The sequence below is a fragment of the Lepus europaeus genome, chromosome 5, assembly GCF_033115175.1.
Source record: "Lepus europaeus isolate LE1 chromosome 5, mLepTim1.pri, whole genome shotgun sequence".
Classification (NCBI taxonomy): Eukaryota; Metazoa; Chordata; class Mammalia; order Lagomorpha; family Leporidae; genus Lepus; species Lepus europaeus.
Window position 1 is genome coordinate 11,561,736 of NC_084831.1, and position 24,803 is coordinate 11,586,538.

Genomic DNA, 24,803 nt, shown 5'->3' on the forward strand with positions numbered 1-24,803 from the left:
AATGAGCTAAGCAGGCGTGGGCGTCAGAGCCCCTGGCCGCAGGGTTGGGCATGGCTGGGCAGGAGGGGGCAGCCTCCAAAACTGAAGTGCGACAGGTGCCGGCCAGCTGTGGGTGGGCACGGGTGTGAGTTCTGCTGGGTGGTCCCATCGGGACTTGGCGCCCTGTGGCCAGTGTGGGAAGCCCTGGGCCGGGCCCTCCTCACTGCCCTCCTGCCGCCTGGGAACCGGCCTGAAACCAGAGCCCGCGAGCAGCTCCTGGCAGGGCCTCCTGCTCGGGGCTGAAGGCTAGGGGTGTTGCTCTAATTTATGGGGCCACCTGATCCGGCCTGGAAGCTGCCCAGCGTCATCACGCAGGAGCAGGCGCCAAGCTGGGCCGCAAGCCCTTGACCTTCCATGGTGCCTGCCCCTGGAGGGTGGGGGTGGGGAGCTCAACACGCGATAGGCTGACCCACCGGCATCGCCCCCTCCTCCAGTCATTCATTCATTGACTCGAGAGAGGAGAGCAAGCCAGGAGGCGCTCGGGCTTAAAACACAAGCCCCAGGAGGGCAGACTGGCCAAGCGGTCGGGGGCCAGGGCTGTGTCACCACGACCCACCTGGGAGAGCAGGGTGACCACAGCCTCTGCTCATAAAATGCTAGGGAGGCTGAGACGCCTGGGGGCTGAGACACAGGTGGGATGGGGGGCACCGTGCTGAGAAGGCTGCCTGTAGCCGCTCACTGTAAGAAACAGGCAGATCAGACTGGCGCTGTGGCGCAGCGGGTTCAAGCCCCAGCTTGCAGAGCCCGCATCCCATATGGGTGCCGGTTCGAGACCCGGCTGCTCCACTTCTGATCCAGCTCCCTGCTGTGGCCTGGGAAAGCAGTGGAAGATGGCCCACCTGCACCTGCACCTGCGTGGGAGACCCAGAAGAAGCTCCTGGCACCTGGCTTTGGATTGGTCATTTGGGGAGTGAACCAGCGGATGGAAGACCTCTCTCTCTCTGGCTCTACCTCTCTGTAGCTCTGTCTTTCAAATAAATAAAATAAATCTTTAAAAAGAAAAGAAATAGGCAGATCTGCAAAGGAAAGTAAACCAGGCAACGAGACACACAGTGCCTGGGGTTCAGGGTAGCACGTGGATACCAAGGGTCTGAACACAGTGGTCCGGGCAGACCGAACAGCAAGTGCAAAGGCCCTGAGGTGGGGACGGGTTTGGTGCATTCAAAGGCTAACGGTGTCGACAAAGCCAGCATGGCTGGAACGGAGCCTGTGGATGGAACTGTCAGGAGGCAGCCTCTTTGAGGCAGGGCCTGGCACACTACGGGGGACCCCACGGCACCCCAAGTCCCCACTGCGGCTCACAGTCCCTCCTGCCTTTGCCCCATGAGACTTTCTGAAGTGAACACGTTCCCGGCACTCACAGCAACCCAGAGGCAGAGCGGGAGGCTGGGGGCGAGTCGGCGGAGGGAGAGGGAGGATGATTTAAGTTCCCCAGGCGGGGCGCACGTCTGCACTTGCTGCTTCCCCAGCGGCTCCGGGGGCCGACGTCTAGGAACCCTGCCCTGGGACCCTCTTCCTGTCCTCTGCCAGAGGGTGGGGGGCAAGCAAGGCGGCTGCTCAGTCTCTGCCTTGGGGACCCCCGGGCAGGGAGCAGGGGCGGCACCTGGAGCACCCCGACTCGCCACCTCGGGCTCATCCCAGGTCAGGCGGGAGCGGCCGAACGCTCAGCAGGTGCCGGAGACCACGGCCAACGTCCGTGCTTCGTCCTGGACCTCACGCGGACCTCGGCACGGGGAGAGACGGACAGCGCTTTCCCCAGCACGCTCACCCCCGCCCCCCGACAGACGCGTGAACCAGGGCGCCAAGGGAGGCGCCCCATCCGAGGCCAGGCCCTGGGGGGCGGCAGCGTGAGTGCCACTCCAGGGCTGCCCCCTCCAATCCCTCCAGACCCCTGGGGAGTCCACGCCCCGGCACAAGGAAAACTCGCGACGGTGGGTGGGGCAGATGAGACCAGCCTGGGAACAGCAGTCACTCTGAGCCTCTCTCCAATCTGTGCCCGAGTCAGATGGGGACCCCGGCCAGTCCTGGCGACACACAGGCTGGCCCTACAAAGGGACCACCAGGAAGCTGAGGAGGGAGGGGCAAGGTGTACTGCGCCAGAGCTAAGGCAAGTATCTGACAACGATCACTGAGTACAACCTCTAGAAAAAGTCCTACTTCCTTTTTTCTCTGCAGACACTTGCGGCTTGCTGGAGACCAGTTCTTCTGGGAGAGCGAGGGAGGTCCAGAGCGCTCCTTCCCCTGGGCCTGGGCGAGCCCTCTGTAGGCAGCAACGTGGTTGACCCCCTGCTCACCACAGGGTCCTGCCTGTTCTCTGATGGACTCTCATCTGAGCTGATGGGTGCTCAGAGAGGTAGAGGCATTTGTCCAAGGTCACACAGCAAGGGGATGGGACCCTCGTCCGGGTTATCTCACATCTTGGCTCTTGGCAGGGGCCAGCAGCCTCCCCAGCGCCTGGGAGCAGCCCTCACCCTGAGCACCACTCGCACCTGCTGGGGGTGGGGAGGACAGTTTCTGTCCACACCAGGGCAGGGGCCCCTGCTCTGTGTCTGAGGGGAAAGAGACGTGCAGCTCAGGGAGGGAGCCCAAAGCCCAGGGAACAGACAGGTGCCCCGCCTGCTCGCCCGCCGGGCTCAGAGCCTTCCCCACCTAACCGGGCCCCGTCCTTGGGGTCCCCGTGGAGGCTCCAGTGGGCCAGGGCCAGGAAGGACGCTGTGGGAAGCAGAGGCCAAGTGGAAGTGAAGTTTCTTGGGGCAGAAGGGTGGGGGCAGGGAGGGACAGAGGCTGCGAGGCTTGTCCGCTTGCTCCTGCTGGCTTTAGGGTCGCACAGAGCATGCGCTGTGAGTGACACGGACCTGGACCCGCGTCCGGGGTGACATCAGGCAAAAAGACTTGAGCTCTCTGAGCCTCACCTCCCTCACGTGCAAAACGGGACACAGAGCAACCTTCAAGGGCATCGGTGAAGGGGGGAGTGAGAGGACGCGCTCGGAGCCGGTGCTCACGGAGGTCCTGCCCTGGTCAGCGCTGACCGAGGCTCTGACGCCTGCACGGCTGGATGCCTGGCAGGCGGAGCAGCCCAGCCTCCTTGGTTCTGGGAGGGACCTGGGTGTCCCACTCGCCCCTGGCCAGGACCAAGGCAGGGGGGAGGGGAGTGCTGGCATTGTCTGGAAGCATCTCACTGAGTGTCCTGCAATGCACAGGACAGAGCCCCCCCCACCCCCCTGGGATGAAGACGTACCTGGGGGCAGGCACGGGGCCTAGTGGTCCCGAGGCCAAAATCGGACACCTGCATCCCGTATTGGGTCCCTGGGTTCGAGTCCCAGCTCCAGCTTTCCGTTAACGCAGCCCCTGGGAGGCGGCAGTGACGGCTCAAGTAATGGGGTCCCTGCCACCCAGGTGGGAGCCCTGGGTTGAGTTCCCAGCTCCTGAACTTGGGCCTGGCCCAACCCCAGCTGTTGTGGGCATGTGGGGGGAGAACCAGCAGAGAGGAGCCCTCTCTCTGCTTCTCTGCCTCTTAAAGAAATAAACCAACACACCGTTTGAAACAGAGAATTCTGCCGCCCTAAACGCAAGCAGGCCAAGACTGAGAGACGCTGCTGCCCAAGGCCACGGCCGGGGCTGCTTGTGGCTGTCGAGCCCTCGGAAGGCTGTCAGTCTGCAATTGGAGTAGGATGCCGTGAGAGTAAAACACGCCGGGGCTGGCGCTGGGGTGCAGCGGGTAAAGCTGCCGCCTGCAGTGCCGGCATCCCATATGGACGCTGGTTTGAGACCTGGCTGCTCCACTTCCTATCCTGCTCTCTGCTGTGGCCTGGGAAAGCAGTAGAAGATGGCCCAAGTCCTTGGGCCCTGCACCCATGTGGGAGACCCGGAAGAAGCTCCTGGCTCCTGGCTTCAGATCGGCCCAGCTCTGGCCATTGCGGCCATCTGCGGAGTGAACCAGCAGATGGAAGACCTCTCTCTCTCTCTCTGCTCTCTGTCTGTAACTCTGCTTTTCAAATAAAGAAATAAATCTAAAAAAACCACCCACAACTCATGCTGGATTTCAAAGGGGGGGGGCTGTTGGGGCTGTGCTGGCCTCTGGAGGAGGTGCAGAGGGAACTGTCACACCGCTGGCCACTGCCAGAAAGAGGATGAGCCCCACCTGCCCCATTCCCTGCCCCCGCTGCGCTGGGCCCCTCTCTGCCAGGATGGGGGAGGGGGCCTGAGCAGAGCCCCTCCTTGCTCCCCACCCCTGACGAGGCACCGCACCAGCCTGGCAGGCAGCACTAAAAGTGCCTCAGCAAACAAACAGGCGGGTATGGTGACAGCTGAGGCTTAGAGACCTGAGCATCCTGGCTTCCGCCCCACTCCCTGGCAGCGCCCCGTTCAGAGCTGGGGTGGGGGAGTGAGGGGAGCTCTCCCAGGCTGCTGGCACCCCGACCACGCTCCACTGCTGTCTGACATGCAGAGACCCCCGCTCCCCTCTGGGGTTTGCACGCGGGGCTGAGGCCAGGAGCAGGGGCGTGGGGGATGTTCCCCACTCCCGTCCTGAGGCTTGAGGCGCCCAGTGCCTGCTGTGCAGGCGGCAGGAGCCTGGCAGGGCAGGTGGGCAGGGCTGCCAGGGCCAGGGAGGCCGTGCCGGGAGACGCTCGGGTGGACTCGGGCCGGGCCTGGCAGAGGCTGGCTGTTCCAGGGGTCGGCACGATTTGGAGGCACTACGGCACGTTGGTGCCTCCATGTGAGCCCGGAACAGAGAAGTTAGGGGACCCAGCAGCAGCAGCACAGGGGGGCCCCTGCAGAGCCCCGCCTCCCAGCCCCAACCCCTCCCACTCTGGCAAAGAGGAATATTTCAGATACTTGGAATATTGGACTGCAGATCAAACCCAGGTAGGACCCCACAGCGGGCCTGCCTCACCCTGCACCCTCACCAGCCACACCTTCCCAGGCCCCCCCCCCCCCCCCCCCCGCACCGGGGAAGCGGCTCATTGGGTCTGGCTGCTCCTTGGGGCTGGGGTAGCGGCAGGGCTACCCGATGTCCCGCTGTCTCAGAAATTCTGAATTCCACCAAGTTCAGGGACAGAAAGAGGGGGAGGGAACAGGATCCTGGGGAGGGAACAGGATCCTGCATCGGGGAGCGCTCTGCACCCCAGGCCCTCAGCAGGTGGAATGTGGTCCCTCTATGCTCCTGGGGCGAAGTCAGGGAAAGGCATTTGGGGACACAGAACTCTCGGCCAGTGCTTGGGGAAGGTAACCATTAGCAGCCCCTGCAGGGCGAAATCGGAGCCTAAGCCATCCCCAATGCCAGATTCCAGCCCAGGGCAGCTCCTCTGTGGTTCTGTCCCAGTCCCGGGCAAAACTCAGAGGCGGCTGGGCTGAGCCGGGAGTGGGGCGCAGCAGCGGAGGTGGGCGGTGAGTCAGGAGGGTTCCAGGGAAAGGCGGTGGGGAAGTGAAAGGGCAGGGGGTGGTGGAGAGGCTGAGTGCCGCGCTCACTCTGGGGGAGGGGCTGCGGGGGGCCGGGAGGTGGGGGGCCAGGGCCGGAGGGCTGTCAGGGTGCCTGGGAGGGAGGGTCTCAGGATTTCGGGGAAGCAGACACAGTTGGGGGTTTTCAGGCTTCTGGGTGAGGTTCTTGGGGTTTCCGGCGCGAGGACCTCGGGGTGAGGGGCGGTTGGAGGAAGGCTGCCCACGTCCCCGGGGCGGGGAGAGCCGAGCCTCCAGCTTTCAGGGCCGAGACCCCAGCCCCGAGCGCCGCGGCTGGCGAGACCCGCCGGCTCACCTGTAGACATCGATCCAGAGTGGCGTGCCCAGCACGTACACCGCCTCCACGCGGCTCCCGTACTGCAGCCGCACCGTCCGCTCGCGCAGCATCCCGCCTGCCTGTCCGCACTGCCCCGCCTCTGGCCCTCGCTCGCCCGTCCGCCGCCGCCGCCGCCGCCGCCGGGAGCACCTGCAGCAGGTGAGCGCGCTGCAGCCGCCTGCGCCGCCGCTGCCCGGCCGGCAGCCTTATCGCAGAGCTGGTGGGCGGAGCGTGGGCGGGGCGGGCCCCGGGCTCCTCTCCCAGTGGACCTCGGGCCCATCCGTCAAGCGTGGCCCCGCCCCAGGCTCGTCCCGCCCCGGGATTAGCGGGAGCAAACTCCCGCCTGCCGTCCGCCCTTGGTTTGCGCCTTCTTTTAACTTCTTTTTAATGTGTATTTATTAATCTGGAAGGCAGAGAGGGGAAGAGAGCGAGCGAGCGAGCGAGAGCTCCCATCCACTGGTTCACAACCCAAATGTTGGCTACAGCTGGGGCTGGGCCCGGCCGTGGGAACTCAATCCAGGTGACCCCCTGGGAGGGCAGGGACCCAGTCACTCGCTGCATTACTACTGCATCCCATAATGCGCCTCAGCAGGAAACCGGGGTCAGGAAGGGAGCCAGTACTCCACCGGGGCACCGGCTGTGGGCTACGGACTCCCAGCGGTGGCCTCACTGCTGCCCCAGTCGTTTGCCCTTGGCTCATCCTTGGTCAACGAAGCTTCAGGGGGCTCTCAGGTGCTGGGCACGCCCCGGCCTGCCGTGGCAGAAAATGCAAACCCGGGCTGAGGACGCGAAGTCTTCCCACAGGAGCGGATTTCTTATTCTTGCAAAGGAAGGGGGTGAGCGGGGGCCATCTGGATAAGGCCAGGAAGCTGGACAGAGCCTGGCAGCTGTCAACTCCCCCAACAATGAAGTCAGCCTCAGCATGGGGTGAATGGAGAGCCGTGGGGCTTCGAGCCCCGCAGCTAAAAGGGGCTTGAATGCCGAGCCCAGGCACTGGCAGGTGGGCGAAGGGAGCCTGGTCGACGGGCAGTGACCTGGGTCGTTGGCTGTCCTGTGCCCTGGGTGAGGAGGCTGGGCCGAGGACAGCCATGAGGCCCCTGGCCGGAGCCGCGTGACAGGGCCCGAGAGGAGGGGATCCATCCGACCAGTGTTTATGGGCTGAGATTTGGGCGGCACCTGGTGACGGACAGGAGGTGCCAGCTGAGGGATAGGCAGGGGGCGAGGATTAGGGCCGCAGTTCTGGCCTGGGGCTGCTGGGGGATGCCGCCCAGAGGTCAGTTAGTGTCCCGTGGAGGCCGAGGGCAGGTGGCGTGCAGTGAGAGCCCAGAGCCTCCGTAGGGCCTGGGGTAGTTCTGTCCTGGGGGAGTTAGTGCTCCTTGGTGGTGGGTGGGGGAGGAGCAGGAATGGCAGTTGGTGGGCAGAGGCCTGGGGCAGGGAGATGGGCACGGCCGAGGGGGCCCCAGGAAGGGCACGTATCTGGACATGAGGGGTGAGGCTCGCAAGTGCCCGGAGCTGACTCACCCAGCCCCCGACTCCAACCCTGTCCCACAGCCGCCACGAAGGGATTCAGGATTTGGAGGAATGCGGGTGGGAAAGGAGGAACGCCTGAGCGCCTGAATTCTGCCCAAGGGGCACCCCCCCCCCCACACCAAAGGCGCTGTTCCTAGACCCAGGCGGAGACTGGTAACTTTCTTTTTTTTAATATAGATTTATTTATTTATTTATTTGAGAGGCAGAGCTACAGAGAGAGAGGGAGAGACACAGAGAGATCTCCCACTTGCTGGTTCACTCCTTAAATGGCCACAACGGCTGGAGCTGGTTCAAAGCCAGGAGCCAGGAGCTTCTTCTGGGTCTCCCACGTGCGTGCAGGGGCCCAAGCACTTGGACCATCCTCTGCTGCTTTCCCAGGCCATCAGCAGGGATCTGGTTTGAAAGTGGAGCAGCCAGGACTTGAACTGGTGCCCATATGGATGCTGGCACCACAGGCAGTGGCTTTACCCATTACGCCACAGCATCAGCCCCAGAGACTGGTAACTTCTGATTGGCTCCTGGCATCCCTGATGATCGCATTGTCCAATCAGGAGGCAGCCCAGGTGGGAAAATACTTGTGTGGCTTCGAGCTGACTGCGCGGTCTCCCAGAGCTGGGCTTGTGTCTGGGCACCAGGGGTTACTTTTGAACGCTTACTGGTGGCAGGCACAGCACCGATACCAGGGCTCCCACCTTGCAGGGATGGGGTGGTCACAGAGCACGACCCTGTCTCACCCATGGGAAACTGGGGCTGGACTGCGGGGAGGATCCTGCACCCCTTGCCGGAGGAGGTCTGAGCGAGCAGGTCACAGCAGGAGCAGGGCGGTGACAATGCTGGGAAAAGCGCTGTTAGCCCCAGGGAGGGCAGGAGGACACGTGTGCTCACGGTGCAGCCCTGTGCCCTGGGGCTGGGTCATTCCACCCTCCCAGGCATCCCCACTTTACAGATGGGTAAAGCAAGCTGCAGGGAGGTGAAGGATTTTTCCTGAGTGCCAGAGCTCCCAAGAGTGGCAGGGCCAGGGAGGGGACCTGTGAGGCCATGGGGGGCCTGAGGAGCACGGTGTCCGTGTGTCGTGGAGAGGCTGGGGCTCGGACCCCCCTTACCAGCACCCCCTTTCCCACCTCCCTGAAGTAACCGGTGGCTCAGCAGCAGGTGAGGATCGCGCAGTGAGATGGCAGTGTGCGGACTGGAAACACCAGTGGGGGTCATACAAGGTGAGCGCCCAGAAAGTGAGGGCCCCCTGCCCCGAAACCATCCGACCCCCAGACCACACCCAGGCCACCTGCCCTGGCTGCAGCCCGCGGTGTTGGGCGCCGTGCCTGGCTGACGGGACAGGAGTTTCCTGGTGCCCACGGGTTTAAAATAGCTGAAGTGGTCACAGCTGTTGGCGGATTCAGGGCCGGAGGTCTCCCATGGCTCCCCTGGGGCCCGGAAGAGCCACGAGGCACCTCCTGGTGGCGTTGGTGGGGGGAATGCTGGGTCCACAGCCCGCCCAGCTCCTGTCCTTCGGCCCTGCCAAGCCTGTGGCCAGAGGGCCCGTGGGTGAGAGGGCGGTCCTGAGCCGCCTCCTGCTGGGGTCTTTTCCTGGGGGCACAGAGTTGCTGGCCAGCAGGGAGAGAAGGGCGTGGCCTCTGACCTTGGAGGGGAGGCCCAGGGCTCAGGCCTGGCTCTGGCTCTCCCTAGCTGGGGACCTCTCTGGGCATGTTTCTTCTTGGAGGGAGCAGCCAGCCGCACACAGCCTGCACGGTCGGGCCGGGCCCAGAGCCGAGTCCCGAAGCCGGTGGGGTGGTTACTTTCCGGGGAGGCTGAGCCGGCTGTGGCCGGGTCACGTGCAGCTCGTAACTTGCGGGTAAGGTCACGGCGAAGCGTGGGACGGACGTGGGAATGTGGCGGCGGCACGCTGCGCGCTTTAAGGGATTCACTCAGCTCCTCTGGAATCCTGGCAAGGGGCCGGGGGCCTGGGCTGTGGGTCCCCTGGGCAGCCTTTCTCTGCCCAGGGGACTCTGCACCGAGCACCCTGGCCTCACTGCCTCATCCCCCCCCCCCCCCCGCGGCGTGGCCCCACGCCCTTGGGTGGGGTCTCTGTCCAGCGTGGAGGGAGGGGCTCTGGGCCAAGGGCTCTGATTCCACTCCTGCGTCAGCCCTTGGCCTTGCGAGGAGGGAGGGCAGGGCTGGGGCACCATCTCCTTCCTCTGCTGGGTCCTGCTCCATCCGGGAGGCCTTGTCTACACGGTCACGTACCTCACGTCTACACAGTCACACATTGCACAACCACATTCCAGCTGACAACAAACGGCACCTGTGACTCTGCGGCCGGGGATGATTGTGGGGCAGCAACATTCCCATCACCCGGCCCCACGTCAGCCGGATGCAGTGCGGTGGTGCTGTGAGAAGCCCCGCATAGCCGGTCGGCGCCAAGTGGGGCACACACGGTGATAACCAGTCACCGACAGTGTCACCCATCCACGGATTTGCCAGTTAGCGCGCACTCCGGCGGATTAGAACAGGTGACAGAAGCAGCCCCTTCTGTCTCGTGAGCCCCACGTCTCCGGGTTGCACCCGAGGCCGCACTGGCTGTGGGACCTGTGCTGTCTTAGGCCGTGTCCTGAAGGGCCGTGTGCAGATTCACGCACGGGTGCGTGTCCACATGTCTGTCCACAGAGAGACCGCATTGGAGGGCGCGGGCTGCAGCCTCGCTGGCCTCACAGTCCGCAGGGCCCTGGGCCGGCTGGAGAGCCGGCGGAGCGGGGCAGACGGACGTGAGTGTGAGATGTGCAGGCCGGAAGCCCGGCCGGGCTCTCCTGCAGCGGTCCCGAGGCAGAGTCAGCTTAGCGAACCCAGGGCTGCGTCCTTGAGGCCCTGAGCGCTCGCCAAAGACTCCCTGATGTTTTGAGAGGGGCTCTGCTTTCCTCGAAGTCCCCTTCCCGGCACCACGCAGACCGCGCCCACAAGGGGCCGCAGCTTGGATGCGGGGGCACCGCCACCTCCTGCCGCCCAAGCGAGAGGTCTGTGCTGGTCACGCGATGGTGATGGTGGCCTTGCTACCACCCCAGGGCGAGTCCTGTTCCCACCCTCATTTCCTGCTTCTTAGCCTAGCCCTGACTCTTATCTCTCATGGTCAAGCCACGCCTGGGAGCTGGGCTGTGCTGCCCTGGCCCCGGGGGCCACGGCCACCCAGGGCTCCAAGTCTGAAGCTGAATGCAAGCAGGTTTCAGCGGGTATGAAGACAGTAACTTAAAAAACATTGACTGCGTGTTGAGATGATACCATTTTGGATATAATGAGTTAAATAAAAATATCTTATGGAGGCCGGCGCCGAGGCTCAATAGGCTAATCCTCCGCCTGCGGCGCCGGCACACCGGGTTCTAGTCCCGGCCGGGGCACCGGATTCTATCCCGGTTGCCCCTCTTCCAGGCCAGCTCTCTGCTATGGCCCGGGAGTGCAGTGGAGGATGGCCCAAGTGCTTGGGCCCTGTACCCCATGGGAGACCAAGAGAAGCACCTGGCTCCTGCCTTTGGATCAGCCTGCCAGCCATGGCGGCCATTGCGGGGTGAACCAACGGAAAAGGAAGGCCTTTCTCTCTGTCTCTCTCTCTCTCACTGTCCACTCTGCCTGTCAAAAAAAAAATATATTAAGGAGTCGGCGCTGTGGTGCGGTGGGTTAAAGCCCTGGCCTGCCGTGCCGGCATCCCCTATGGGCGCCGGTTTGAGTCCCGGCTGCTCCACTTCCTATCCAGCTACCTGCTGATGTGACTGGGAAAGCAGTGGAAGATGACCCAAGTGCTTGGGCTCCTGCACCCACATGGGAGACCTGGATGGAGCTCCTGACTCCTGACTTTGGCTTGGCCCAGCCCCGGACGTTGTGGCCAACTGAGGAGTTAACCAGCAGATGGAAGACCGCTCTCTGTCTCTGTCTCTCCCCCCGCCTCTCTCCAAATGTGCCTTTAAAATAAATAAATAAATCTTAATATATATTAAAATTAATTTCATCTATTTTAGTGTGTAAAACGTGGATCTGAGAAAATTTGAAGTCACAGGTGATGGAAGAAGGACATAAGCCTCAGTCACTGTCCCTCATTGCCCAAAGGAGATAAACTTTGGATGTATTCCTTGCCCTTGAAACTCAATTGGGTCTTATACCCTATGGCCTTCATACCAACCCTGCATTATTTTCCAGGTTCCCAAGGCCCTGCCCAGTTCCTGGAATTCCCCTCCCTGCTGCCATTTACCCCCACCCCAGTCCCAGCCCTCCTGAAAAAGGCCCGGACCTGGGCGTCAGGGCCTTTTGCCACGTGCTCCATCCTGTACACACGGGCAGTGGGTCACCCACTGTTACCAGAGAAGCAAAGGGTCCTTGTCTTCACGCAAGAAAGAATTCAGGCGTGAGACAGAGGGCAGGGGAAAGCAAAACAGCAAGGTTGATTAGGGCAGGGACGTCCGTAAGAACGGACGGGCACCTCTCCAGGCAGGACCTGAGAGAGAGTGCGCAGTGCACAGTTAGGCTGGGGCTTTTAAGGGGATGGGTCTTGCCTTCCCTCCCCTCTCCTCCTTCTCCTGGAACAAAGGACTTGTTGGGTCGCATCCACTCGTCAGCTAAAACAGAGTATTACAAACACCAGTGACACTCACACGTGAATTTTATTGAAAATGAGAAGCCAATGAGAGGCAAGGTAACCGATCGGGACCAGCCACCGATCGGGACCGACACCCCTTACCAGAGTGCGGCCCCCAACAGCGGCTTACACAGCTTTTTATAGGATTCTGTCCACTGGGGCTCACAATTTTGAACCGGACCCCTGGTATGCAGTGAACAATAAAAAGGAAGACCAGAATATGGTTATGAGTTAACAGTTAACAATAACAAACCCAGGAACAGATCCAAGATATGACTGTAGGATAACAGTGAAGGACACTTTCAGTCAACCTAGTTCCTGGGAATTTGGGCCCACATAGTTTCGCAAGATCCACCCTTAGCTGTTAGCAAGCAAAGCTAATGTGCGCAGAAGCAAGAGATCTGCAAATAGCTTTTAGCCACACTCACTCCATTTTGACTCTGATCTTACAGTTGGATGTAAATATGAAAGATTCCTTTTTGAGTTTTTCCCATTGAAGTTATCAGACAGGGGAAGCCTGGCTGGCGTCACCCCACCTTAGAGGAAGGATGGTTATCAGGTAGAAGGGGCAGGAGCCCCTGGAAGGTCATCAGGATCCGGGCAGGATGTTGGAAGTGCAGATGCTGGGCTGCACCTGGAAGGCTATCAGGACTTTGAGATGCGGATGCTGGGCCGCTGTAGATGGCAGTTCCTTCCTGCCTAACACCACCTCTGTGGATTTATTTTCTCTGAATGAATTCGGTCTGGCTGCCTCCTCTATTCCGTGACTCTTTTGCTCACATTGTGGTGCCCCGTGTGAGGAGGGGAGCGAGGAATCAGCATCTCGCCTGAAGCAGCCGCTCCTGCATTCTCTGGGTAACAGCTGTGACCCTCCACCCTTCCTCTGAACGCTCTTCTCTTTTTGAACTCCTAGGCCCAGGTTCCGCAGCCCCCATCGCGGATGGGTGCAGGGACCCAAGGGTAATAGGGACAGTGTCTGGCAAGCAAGTGAGCTTCTTTCTTGGTGGACACTGGGGCTAGTTTGTCTGTCTTTATTTATTTATTTTTTGACAGGCAGAGTGGACAGTGAGAGAGAGACAGAGAGAAAGGTCTTCCTTTGCCGTTGGTTCACCCTCCAATGGCCGCCGCGGCCGATGTACCGCGCTGATCCGAAGCCAGGAGCCAGGCGCTTCTCCTGGTCTCCCATGCGGGTGCAGGGCCCAAGCACTTGGGCCATCCTCCACTGCCCTCCCGGGCCACAGCAGAGAGCTGGCCTGGAAGAGGGGCAACCGGGATAGAATCCGGCACCCCGACCAGGACTAGAACCCGGGGTGCTGGCGCCGCAGGTGGAGGATTAGCCTAGTGAGCCATGGCGCCGGCCATAGTTTGTCTGTTTTAAGTGATTATTGCAGTCCACTCCTTCCTTACTCAGGCTCGGTTGTTGGCATGAAAGGTCTAATGGAAAGGCCTGAGAAGACCCCTCCCTGTATTGCTCCTTCAGAGATGTAACTCTCCTGCGTTCGTTTCTGTCCTTCCTGACTGCCCCACACCCCCTTGGGTACATTTTACTTCGTTAAAACTAGTAACACCTCCCTCATTTAAGTCTACCCCCACAGGACCCACCTCTCTCAGATTGACGCGCTAACGAGGTGTAAATACAGGTAACTCTGCCTTTTTGGCCATCGTTCACCTCTGTGGGCAGTGGCTCTAGTGTCTCCTTTTGTCCTCATAATCACAGTGCTCCTATATCTGCCGTGCATAATTATCCCATTCCAAAGGGTCCTGCAGGAAGGATTCACTGCTCTATCTCAAGCCACGGCGCAGGAGTGACACAAGACTGCTCTGCTTCTCCACTCCATCCCATCACCGCTCAAGTCCTGGCTCCATGTCTACGCCCCATATCAGCAGGAAGTAGCCAGAGAAATCGAAGCCCCTTCTCCTCATCTATACTCAGAGTCGGGATTGATGGAAGAAGGACATAAGCCTCAGCCATTGTCCCTCATTGCCCAAAGGAGATAAACTTTGGATGTATTCCTTGCCCTTGAAACTCAATTGGGTCTCATACCCTATGGCCTGCATACCCCACCCTGCATTATTTTCCAGGTTCCCAAGGCCCTGCCCAGTTCCTGGAACTCCCCTCCCTGCTGCCCTTTACCCCCACCCCAGCCCCAGCCCTCCTTAAAAAGGCCTGGACTTGGGGGTCAGGGCCTTTTGCCACGTGCTCCATCCTGTACACGCGGGCAGTGGGTCACCCACTCTTCGGCTTTGTTTTCTCTGAATGAATTCGGTCTGGCTGTAGATCCGTGCACTGCCTCCTCTCTACCCTGAGACTCTTCCTAACAACGGGGGATGTGTACATTGCCTAGCAACGGGGGATGTGTGCATTGCCAATGTGGTTTTGTTTCAAATGGCAGGAGGTGATGGAGGGGTCGGAGGTCCCTTTACCAGGTTTCCCCCAAAACCCCAAACTTAGAAACCTCTCGTTCTACTTCCCTGTTCTTTTCTGAGGGTTCTGCCTGAACAGCGGGTCCCGTCACATGTAAGGTTCCTGCCTCCCCAGTGAGTGACTCAGAACATGGTCACCAGCCGTTCCGAAGGCCACGTCTGTCTGCCCTCACCCACGCAGCTTGCCCCAGACCCCTGACCTGGGAGTCAGACTGCTGACCCCTTGCTCAGCTGCCTACGGTCAGCTTTCTCTCTGCCGAAGGCTGCAGCGTTTGGCCTCGTGGGGGCGGGCAGTGGACTCACGTTGGATCGGTAACACTGCTCAGGTCCTTCGAGCTTTAGCTGAGGACAGTGTGGCCACCTGGCCCGTGAGTGTCTCTTCTGGGCTGAGCCTGGTGCTTGGCACAGTTGATCAATACCTTGGAGAAGAGCAGAACCGTGCTGGTGGGGTCCCAGTGGGGTCCCCAGCAAGAAGAAACACAAAGAAAATGTGGCAGAGGTGGTGACCGCCAGGTGGCACCAGATCCCCATCTTAGAGCCAGGCTGGGCGTGGCAGGTGCCGCGGCAAAGGCATCCGCTGAGGACGCTGGAGAAAACACACGCAGTCGAAGCTCCCCTGAGACAGGAATTCAGTATACAGGATGGGGTCTTAACCAGCCCGAACACCTGCCCCTACTTCATTTTAAAACCCATCAGTTGCTTTAATAATAATAATAAAAGCGTTAAATTGCTCTTAGAAATCTGGTAACTTGGCCGGCGCCGTGGCTCAACAGGCTAATCCTCTGCCTTGCGGCGCCGGCACACCGGGTTCTAGTCCCAGTTGGGGCGCCGGATTCTGTCCCGGTTGCCCCTCTTCAGGCCAGCTCTCTGCTGTGGCCCGGGAAGGCAGTGGGGGATGGCCCAAGTGCTTGGGCCCTGCACCGCATGGGAGACCAGGAGAAGAACCTGGCTCCTGGCTTCAGATTGGCGCGATGCGCTCACTATCCACTCTGCCTGTCAAAAAAAAAAAAAAAAAAAAAAAAAGAAAGAAATCTGGTAACTTACACCCATAAAATATGAAAATTTAAATTCTCACAAGTGTTTTGATGTTACTGACAAACTTATTAAGATCTCAGCTTAAAAATCACAAGTCTGGGGGCTGGCGCTGCGGTGTAGCAGGTAAGGCCGCCTCCGGCAGTGCTGGTGTCCCATATGGGCGCCGGTTTGAGACCCAGCTGCTCCACTTCCAACTCAGCTCCCTGCTATGGCCTGGGATAGCAATAGAGGATGGGCCAAGTCCTTAGGCCCCTGCACCCATGTGGGAGACCCGGAAGAAGCTCCCAGTTTCAGATTGGTGCAGCTCCAGCCGGTGCAGCCATCTGGGGAGTGAACCAGCGGAGGGAAGACTTCTCTCTCTTTCTCTCTGCTTCCCCTTCTCGCTCTGTGTAACTTTGACTTTCAAGTAAATAAATAAATCTTCTAAAAAAAATCAGAAGTCTAAATCAATCAATGATTTGCTTATGGATTTTCTTTATTTTTAAAAAAGATTTATTTATTTATTTGAAAGGCAGAACTACAGAGAGGCAGAGAGAGAGAGAGAGAGAGAGAGAGAGAGAGAGATCGCTCTTCCATTCTTTGGTTCACTCCCCAGATGACCCCAATGGCCAGAGCTGGGATGATCTGAAGCCAGGAGCCAGGAGCTTCTTCCAGGTCACATCCTCTACTGCTTTCCCAGGCCACAGCAGAGAGCTGGGTTGGAAGAGGAGCAGCCAGGACTCGAACTGGTACCCATATAGGATGCCGGCACTGCAGGCAGAGGCTTATGCCACAGCGCCAGCACTGCCAAGTTTTCTTCTCGGGGCTGTGAGACCTGGCTGGGTTTTACCCCAAGGAAGTACAGTCTGGGGACATTTCTTAGGCTACTGTGCTGGGGTCTTGCGATGCTGGGTTGGAGCCAGTGGGGGGCCCCGCCCTGAAGTGCTGAGATGTAAGGTTCCGAGGTCACGTGGTGGCCCCCCCCCCCCCGAGCAGCAGAATGTGTCGCCAAGTCCCATGGGGCCCCACTCGTACCCTGCCCAGTGTCTGCTCTGGGGGCCAAGAGAGAACCCAGTGTCATACCACCTACCACGTGCAGGGCTCTGAGCCACCGGCATCAGACAGGTTAATTAATCAAGTCCTCCCAGGGACCTGGTTTTTTTGGGCTATAACATGTGAAATTGCCATTTTTATAGATTAAAAAATAGTCCAAGTTGGCTTGAATCAGCCTATATTATTATGCTTGTTGATCTGAAAATACTCCACCCCCTAAGATAGGGCCCCTGGTGCATTGAATATTCGAAGTTGAAGGCATTTGAGCCCCCACAGCCAAGGGAGGGGCTCTCTGACCTTGAACGGGGTCATCAGAGCCTCATGGGGGCGGTGCCCTCCCTGCCCCCAGAGGATGGCAGCATCCTTACCTCCCAAGACAGGAGGCCACCGAGGGGAGCCGGCAACGCCCGCATCCCACATGGGCGCCGGTTTGAGTCCCTGCTGCTCCACTCCAATCCAACTCCTTGCTGATGGCCTGGGAAGGCATCGGAAGATGGCCCAAATGCTTGGGCCCCTGCACCCACGTGGGAGACCCGGATGTAGTTCTAGGCTCCTGGCTTTGCCCTGGCCCAGCCCTGGCTGTTGTGGCCATTTGGGTGGTGAACCAGGGGACAGGAGGTCTCTCTCTCCACCTCTCTACCTTTCAGACAAATAAATCTTCTTTAAAAAGGTCGTTTGAGAAGAGCTCCCATGAGTCCAACCCGGAGGCTTTATAAGAAAAGGGAGATGAGACAGACACACATGCACACACGCACATGTCATACACTCATGTACACATGCTACCACACATACGTAATGCACACACACACACCACATACACACACACCACATACACACATACACACACACACCACATACCACATACACACACACACCACATACCACATACACACACATACATACACACACCACATACCATATACACACATACACACACACCACACAACACACACATCACATACACACATACACGTCATACACTCATGTACACATGCTACCACACATACGTAATGCACACCCATACACACACCACATACACACACACCACATACACACATACACACACATACCACATATACACATACACACACTCGCACACATGTCATACACTCATGTACACATGCTACCACACATGCGTAATGCACACCCATACACACAGGTGCAGGTGGCAGTGGGGGAGGGGAGGGGAGGGGAGAAGGGAAAGGTGGGGGGGCAGCAGGGGAGGACATGTGGGCCAGGCCAGGGTGGGACTGGCTCTGGGAGTCTCCAGGGAGTGAGGGGTGAATGTGGTTGGGAAACGGGGCTGATGGTGGAGCACCCGGGGTATCAGCCAGGGGGCCACGGGCCAAGGTGCTGCCGCCAGCGCGTCCAAGGGCTGGGACCCTCAGACAGGAACCGGCACAGAGAGGGAGGCTCCGGGGACTCACACCCAGGGAAGAGGTGCATTCCTGATGTCTAGACGGCCCCTTCCACCCGAGCACCCAGACGCTGCGTTGGGCTAAGGACCTGCACTGCTCCCAGACCCACGTTCAACAATTCCACCATTTTAACAGTTCCCATGGTTTTTACCAATTCAGCACCCCGAGAGTCCCTAACCCCACATTCGAAGGGCCGAAGTTTCTGCCTTATTCTTTCCCATCCTAAGCATCTCCGAAAAGGCGAAGAAGAACTTGGAAGCTCGCAGGTGCAGGTGTGGCAGTCGCCACCTGCCGAGGTGCCTCTGCGCCTGGCATCCTGTAATTTGCAGATTCCGTGATTAACCTCAGGAAGGCGCTGCGTGTGTGGGTGGGGAAGGCAGGACAGGTCTGGGTGCCTCAGCACCCCCCGCCCCCCGTGTCAACTTCCCGAGGGCTGGGTGAAGAAGAGGCATCAGGAAATAGTTCCAGCATGACCGAATGTTTGGGCAGAGAGAACAGGGCTGGCTGGGGGTGCGGGTGGGGGCCGGGGGCGGTCCTGGCCAGGTGCAGCCCTGGGATGGGCCAAGTTCAGAGGAAATGGTCGAGGGCACACACAGGGAGGCCCACCCACGGCTGAGATGAAAGCCCGGGCATCGGAAGCGCGACCTTGCCGCCGCGGCTGAGCGGGATCTCTGATGCGGTCCCCCGGCTGCCGGAAGCCAGGAGGCAGCACGACCGGGGGTGGCCGACTGGTGGCTTTTTTTTTTTTTTAATAAATTAATTGTGTTTACTTGGAAACATCCGGAATGTCAACACAGCAGCTGCCACTTGTGTGTGTGATTACAATGTGGGACTCACTTAGCAACAGACCTCATGGACACCGCAGCAGAGACAACTAAGGGGAAGAACCCACCGTCCGCACGGAGGGCCGGTTTGTGCCGAGCAGAAAGAACCCACTGTGCACTTCTGTGCCGGTTCACACCGCGCGCTCTGCCAGGCAGGGTCGGTGGCTGCAAACACACACAGGGCACCCAAAGACCCGCTCCGTGCTGTGTTGACTGCACAAAAGAAGACACTGGACAGTTGAAAACCAAACGGACACAGCCTGACATTGCAATTTTTTTTTTAAAAGGAGTGGGTCGGGGTCGGCGCTGTGGCACAGTAGGCTAAGCCTCCGCCTGCAGCCCCAGCACCCCATATGGGCGCCGGTTCGAGATCCGGCTGCTCTACTTCCAATCCAGCTCTCTGCTGTGGCCTGGGAAAGCAGTGGAAGATGGCCCAAGTGCTTGGGCCCCTGCACCCGCGTGGGAGACCCGGGAGAAGCTCCTGGCTCCTGGCTTTGACCTGTTCCAGCCCCAGCCATTCCAGCTATTTGGGGGACTGGAACTTCGAATGGAAGATCTTTCTGGTTCTCCTTCTCTCTCTGTAACTCTGCTTTTGAAACAAATAAAACAAATCTACAAAAAATTTCTTCCCTCGTGAACTGACTCCAAAACATCACATTTCTTGATCGCTGGACCAGCGGCTTCCTGGGAGAGTTGACACCGGGCACATTGGCTTTCGGCCCAGTGGTTCCCGGGGAGCTCTTGCTGCCTCCCTGGTGCGGCAGGGGCTGGGCAGGACTTGGGCCGCCTCGGAGGGGAGTCCCGAGGGAGCTCCTGCTCCGTGCCTCTGGCCGGTTCCCTGTGGACTGTGGCAGCTTTCTGAGAGAGCAGGGAAAGGACAGGGTTTTACGGCTGCACCCAAAGAGGAGCCCCCTCCGCCAGCCGCACCGTGGGCTGTGGGGGGCAGAGGGCTCCTGGCCAACTGTGGATGTCTCTGTTCCGGTGCCACTATGGGGTCAGAGGCGACAGTCACTGTGGATGGTTCCGAATTGTTGAAGTGGGGGACCTCACAGGTGGGCTAGAGATGGACACTCAGAGCCTAGCAGGTGCCAGGCGGCTCTGGATGTGGTTGGGGGATGGGGGGATGGGCCAGAGCGGGCCGGAGGAGTCGCTGCCGCGATCGCTCTCACCCCATCACTGTAGACCCGGAATTCCACCTTCAGCCTCCCCGTCCCCCGGACCGCGGCCTGCGGCCCAGCTTCCCAACGTTTCCACGTCCATGTCCTACCTGGGTTATTAGTCCCCTGATGTTTCCTAACGTCAAGTGAATCTGTTTTTTGTTTTTGTTTGTATATATATATATATATATATATATATATATATACACAGACAGAGTGGATAGTGATAGAGAGAGACAGAGAGAAAGGTCTTCCTTTTGCCATTGGTTCACCCTCCAATGGCCGCCACGGCCGGCGCGCTGCAACCTGCACATCGCGCTGATCTGAAGGCAGGAGCCAGGTGCTTCTCCTGGTCTCCCATGGGGTGCAGGGCCCAAGGACTTGGGCCATCCTCCACTGCCTTCCCGGGCCACAGCAGAGAGCTGGCCTGGAAGAGGGGCAACCGGGACAGAATCCGGCACCCCGACCAGGACTAGAACCCAATGTGCTGGCACCGCTAGGAGGAGGATTAGCCTGTTGAGCCGCGGTGCCGGCCCAAGTGAATCTGTTTTTAGACTTGTGGCTAAGATGGAAATTCTGGGTCACTGCTATCGATGAAACACCAACGTCGCTTCCCTAAGCAGATTTCTATAAAATGCACGTCGGGCGAGTGCAGGCACTTTTAGAGAAGTCAGGCAGCGATTCTGAGAGCCTGAGGTCTGATCTTTCCTCTGCCGGAGAGGAGACCGGCCGCACTAGGAGAAGACACGGAGCAGACTCAGGCTTCCACCAGGGGGCGCTCAGACGCAACAGCCCTGACACAGGCAGGGCTCACACACAGTTTAACGCTGGGTCCACTGCCCCAGGCCCCCTAAAGCCCATGGGGGAACACTAGCTTCACGTTTTTCGCTTTTTAAAGAGCCATTTATTTATTTGAAAGGCAGAGTTAGAGAGAGAGCAAGATCTTCCATCCACTGGTTCACTCCCCAGATGGCCACAAGAGCCAGGGCTGGGCCAGGCTAAAGCCAGGAGCCAGAAACTCTATCCGGGTCTCCAACATGGGTGGCAGGGACCCAAGCACTTGAGCCATCTTCTGTTACTTTCCTGGCTGCATTAGCAAGAAGCCGGATCAGAAGTGGAGCAGCCGGGACTCCAGCCCGGTTCTCTGGTAACGGCTGCGGCATTGTAGGCAGCGGCTGCACCTGCTGCACCACAGTGCTGGCCGCTAGCCATGTTTCTGACACGCTGAAGAGCCATGATTGAGACTCACCGGGGCTGGGCCGCTCTGAACAAGCTGGCTGAGCTGGAAGTCTTAGGGTGAAAGATGATTGGTGCTGTTTGGAGGGAGGGAGGCAGCGCGATGGGTGCCGGGGGATCACGGGGCAAGGGGGCTGGGAGAAGACCTAGGGGGGAGGGGTGCCTCCACCATCGGGGAAGCCGCTTTCATGGCAGGTGGATGCAAGTCTGCCCTGTGCTCACGTCCCGGGGAAGGACGTGACCTGAATCCTCCAGGGTGCTGGCTGCAGACGCACCCCGGGGACGGGACTGGGTACAGGGCGCTGGGTTTTCCTTTTTGGCAACCCCAGGGAGCCACACCGATGCTCAGGCCGTGCCCACACCGACGCTCAGGCCGTGCCCACACCGACGCTCAGGCCGTGTTCACACCGACGCTCAGGCCGTGCCCACACCGACGCTCAGGCCGTGCTCACACCGACGCTCAGGCCGTGCTCACACCGACGCTCAGGCCGCGTCCACACCGACGCTCAGGCCGTGCCCACACCGACGCTCAGGCCGTGTCCACACTGATGCTCAGGCCGTGCCCACACCGACGCTCAGGCCGTGTTCACACCGACGCTCAGGCCGTGCCCACACCGACGCTCAGGCCGTGTACACACCGACGCTCAGGCCGTGTTCACAATGACGCTCAGGCTGTGCCCACACCGACGCTCAGGCCGTGTCCACACCGACGCTCAGGCCGTGCTCACACCGATGCTCAGGCCATGCCCACACCGACGCTCAGGCCGTGTTCACACCGATTCTCAGGCCGTGTTCACAATGACGCTCAGGCCGTGCCCACACCGACGCTCAGGCCGTGTTCACACCGACGCTCAGGCCACGCACACTGCACTCCCTCAGTGACAGGGGCCGGGGCCTGGCTTTTCCCACAGGGGACTTCCTCTTGCCCTTGAGCCATGGAGAATTTCATGTCAGAGTTACAGAGAGAAAGAGAGAGAGAGAGAGAGAGAGAGAGAGAGAGAGAGAGGTCCTCCATCCACTGGTTCACTCTCCAAATGGCCAAAATAGCCAGGCCGAAGCCAGGAACCTGCCAGGGCTCCCACATGGGTGCAGGGGCCCAAGCACTTGAGCCTCACCTGCTGCCTCCCCGGTGCACATTAGCAGGGAGCTGGCCTGCAAGGGGGCAGCCGAGACTTGCACCAGGCGCTTTGACACTGGATGAGGGCATCCTGAGCCACGGCTTAACCGCTGTGCCACGACGCCTGCCCCGAAGCCCACCGTTTCATTTCATTTTCCATGAACAAAATTGAAGTCCCTGGGGGTGGTTCAAAAAGTCCATGAGAAATTGAATGAAAAGATGATGTACATTTTCCACCCCCCCCCCCAGTAGATGGAGTTTTCCAGTAAAAATGGGATCAGGACTGGCACTGTGGCACAGTGGGCTAAGCCTCTGCCTATGGCGCCGGCTTCCCATATGGGCGCCGGTTTGCGTCCCGGCTGCTCCTCTTCTGATCCAGTTCCCTGCTTATGGCCTGGGAAAGCAGTAGAAGATGGCCCAAGTCCTCGGGTCCCTGCACCCACGTGAGAGACTTGGAAGAAGCTCCTGGCTCCTGGCTTTGGATCGGTGCAGCTCCAGCTGTTGTGACCATTTGGGGAGTGAACCAGCAGATGGAAAATCTCTCTCTCTACCACTGCCTCTGCCTCTCCTGGTCTGTAACTCTGCCTCTCAAATAAATGAATAAAATCTTTTAAAAAAAAATGGGATCCCACTAGTATCGTATCTTTCATTCTGCAACTTGCTCTTGTTGGCTGCCATTACTCGTGGGCAGTACTTCGCGCTGGGCACAGGGTTGGGCTCTGGAGTGAGGGCGAAGAGCAAGTCGTGAACGGTAACTGCTGACCCGGGGCTCACGCTGCAGAGAGCTGGCAGAGCAGTCAGCGCGGCGTAAATGAGATAATTACAGGCTGCTCCGTGCATGGGGCAGACACGGGCAGGATGTGGTCGTAGAGGACGGGGTGGCCCCCGGGGGCTCCTGGGAAGAGGTGACACTGAGGGGAGCCCTCAGGAAGGGGACAGGCATGCATCTGGGGGAGCCGAGAGTCAGTCCTACGGGCAGAGGGGGAGAGGGGCAGGAGCGCTCCTGCCCAGGCGACTCCCACCCGGCTCCAGCCCCCGGGCAGTGCAGGCTCAGGGCCATCCTGGGAAATCCCCCGCCTCAGCAAATGTCAAGGTCGTGATGAAATACAGGACCAGAAGTAGCCAGGGAGTCACGAGGCCCGGGTGCGACCCACGCGCTCGGCTTTTCCTTTGCTTGGGCGCACAGTATGCTGGCGGCAGGGGGATCCCAGTAAAAGCCACGAGTGGGTGACGGTGGCATGCCGGCGATTTTGGTCATGGTACTCTGGTTATTCCGAATGCCTAGGAGACGGGCAAGGACGTCATGACTGAGCTAAACACTAAGTGGTCTGGATGTGTGCGAGATACATGCAAAAGAGATTCGTGTAAGCTATAGACACACACACACACACACACACACGGAGCGAGGGAGGAAGGTGGGGCAGGGGAGGACACATGATACCGTAGGCAGGTGTTGCTATAGGCAGATTAAGGGGGCCTGGACGAAGGGTGATGGGAATGACCGAGGAAGGAGTACGGTGGTGACACAGAGAGGCCGTAACAGGAGAGACAGCGTCCACCAAAGGAAGGGGTGGTGGCACTCTGCTGGGATGATGGCAGCCAGTGTCACGGTGAAAATCCCACCCAGACGCCTGTGACTCCCGAGTGGAGACCCCCTTAGCCCTGACTGCATCCCCGCACCCCAGTCCCACCGTGCCTGCTGGTCCCCCAGAACCCCTTGTCTGGTCAGTGGTTCTCAAACCCAACTTGTTCAGAAGAAAGAGAGAAAGAAATCATGGCTTTGGCTAAGTTCCCTACTCTGGGCCTCAGTTTCTTCATCTGGAAAATGGGACTGGCCACAGGACCAACCTCACGACTGGTCGTAAGGGTTGCAGGAGAGGACTCACATAGGGCAGGGTTTGGCAGTGTTGAGAGAGTTCCTGGGTTGTGCAATGAGGGGTGTGCGTGGACGCCACTGGCGTCTGGGGGGTGCAGAGGCCAGGGATGTGGCTAAATGTCCTGAAATGTGCCGGACGACCCCATAACCGAGACTTATCTGGTCCCAAGTGCCGAGAGTGCCAAGACTGCGAACTCCCCAGTACGAGGCACGCCAGGCAGAGCCGCAGAGCTCGATAAATGTGAGTGTGACTATTAGTATAAAACTGCTCTCCAAACAAGCTCCGACCCCCTTCAGCCATTTTTCCCCTCTGAGAAGTCCCACCATCCACCCTGATGGGCCCTCGGTTGTCTCTCGGGAGTTGCAGGAAATCGGCTTCCAGACCTCCCTCGGATACCCAAACCTGCAGCCACTCGAGTGCTGGCTCAGCTCCCCACCACTACAGCTGAGCCCCCGGCCCCAGGCTACCACACAAAGGAGGGGCCCTGACTCTTGCTGACAGTTTTGGAGGTTCACAGTCCAAGATCAGGCAGCCATGCTGGTCTGGAATCTGAAGAGAGTGGTGGGCTGTGTGGCAGCTGCAGAAGGGCCCCGCGGTGAGCTGGGAAGCAGAGAGAGCCACTGCCACCAACCAGGTGTCAGAGCCAGTACTCTCCCAAGAGCTACCTTCCAAGGGACACACCCCCGGACCTCCCACTAGGCCCCGCCCACTAGGCCTCGCCTCCAGGTA

General features: G+C 59.6%; 1 protein-coding gene across 1 annotated transcript in view; it reads right to left on the bottom strand.

The window, feature by feature from the left end:
• The window catches only part of PADI2 (peptidyl arginine deiminase 2), a 69,791-nt gene that overhangs the window by 31,592 nt on the left and 13,396 nt on the right, over positions 1-24,803 (bottom strand). Inside the window, exons 5-9 of the mRNA XM_062193865.1 lie at positions 23,382-23,478; positions 23,022-23,166; positions 8,625-8,863; positions 8,446-8,528; positions 5,792-6,017 (exon numbers count right to left, since the gene is read on the bottom strand). Of these exons, the coding sequence (XP_062049849.1) occupies positions 5,792-6,017; positions 8,446-8,528; positions 8,625-8,863; positions 23,022-23,166; positions 23,382-23,478 (790 nt within the window). The remainder of the gene's footprint in view (positions 1-5,791; positions 6,018-8,445; positions 8,529-8,624; positions 8,864-23,021; positions 23,167-23,381; positions 23,479-24,803) is intronic.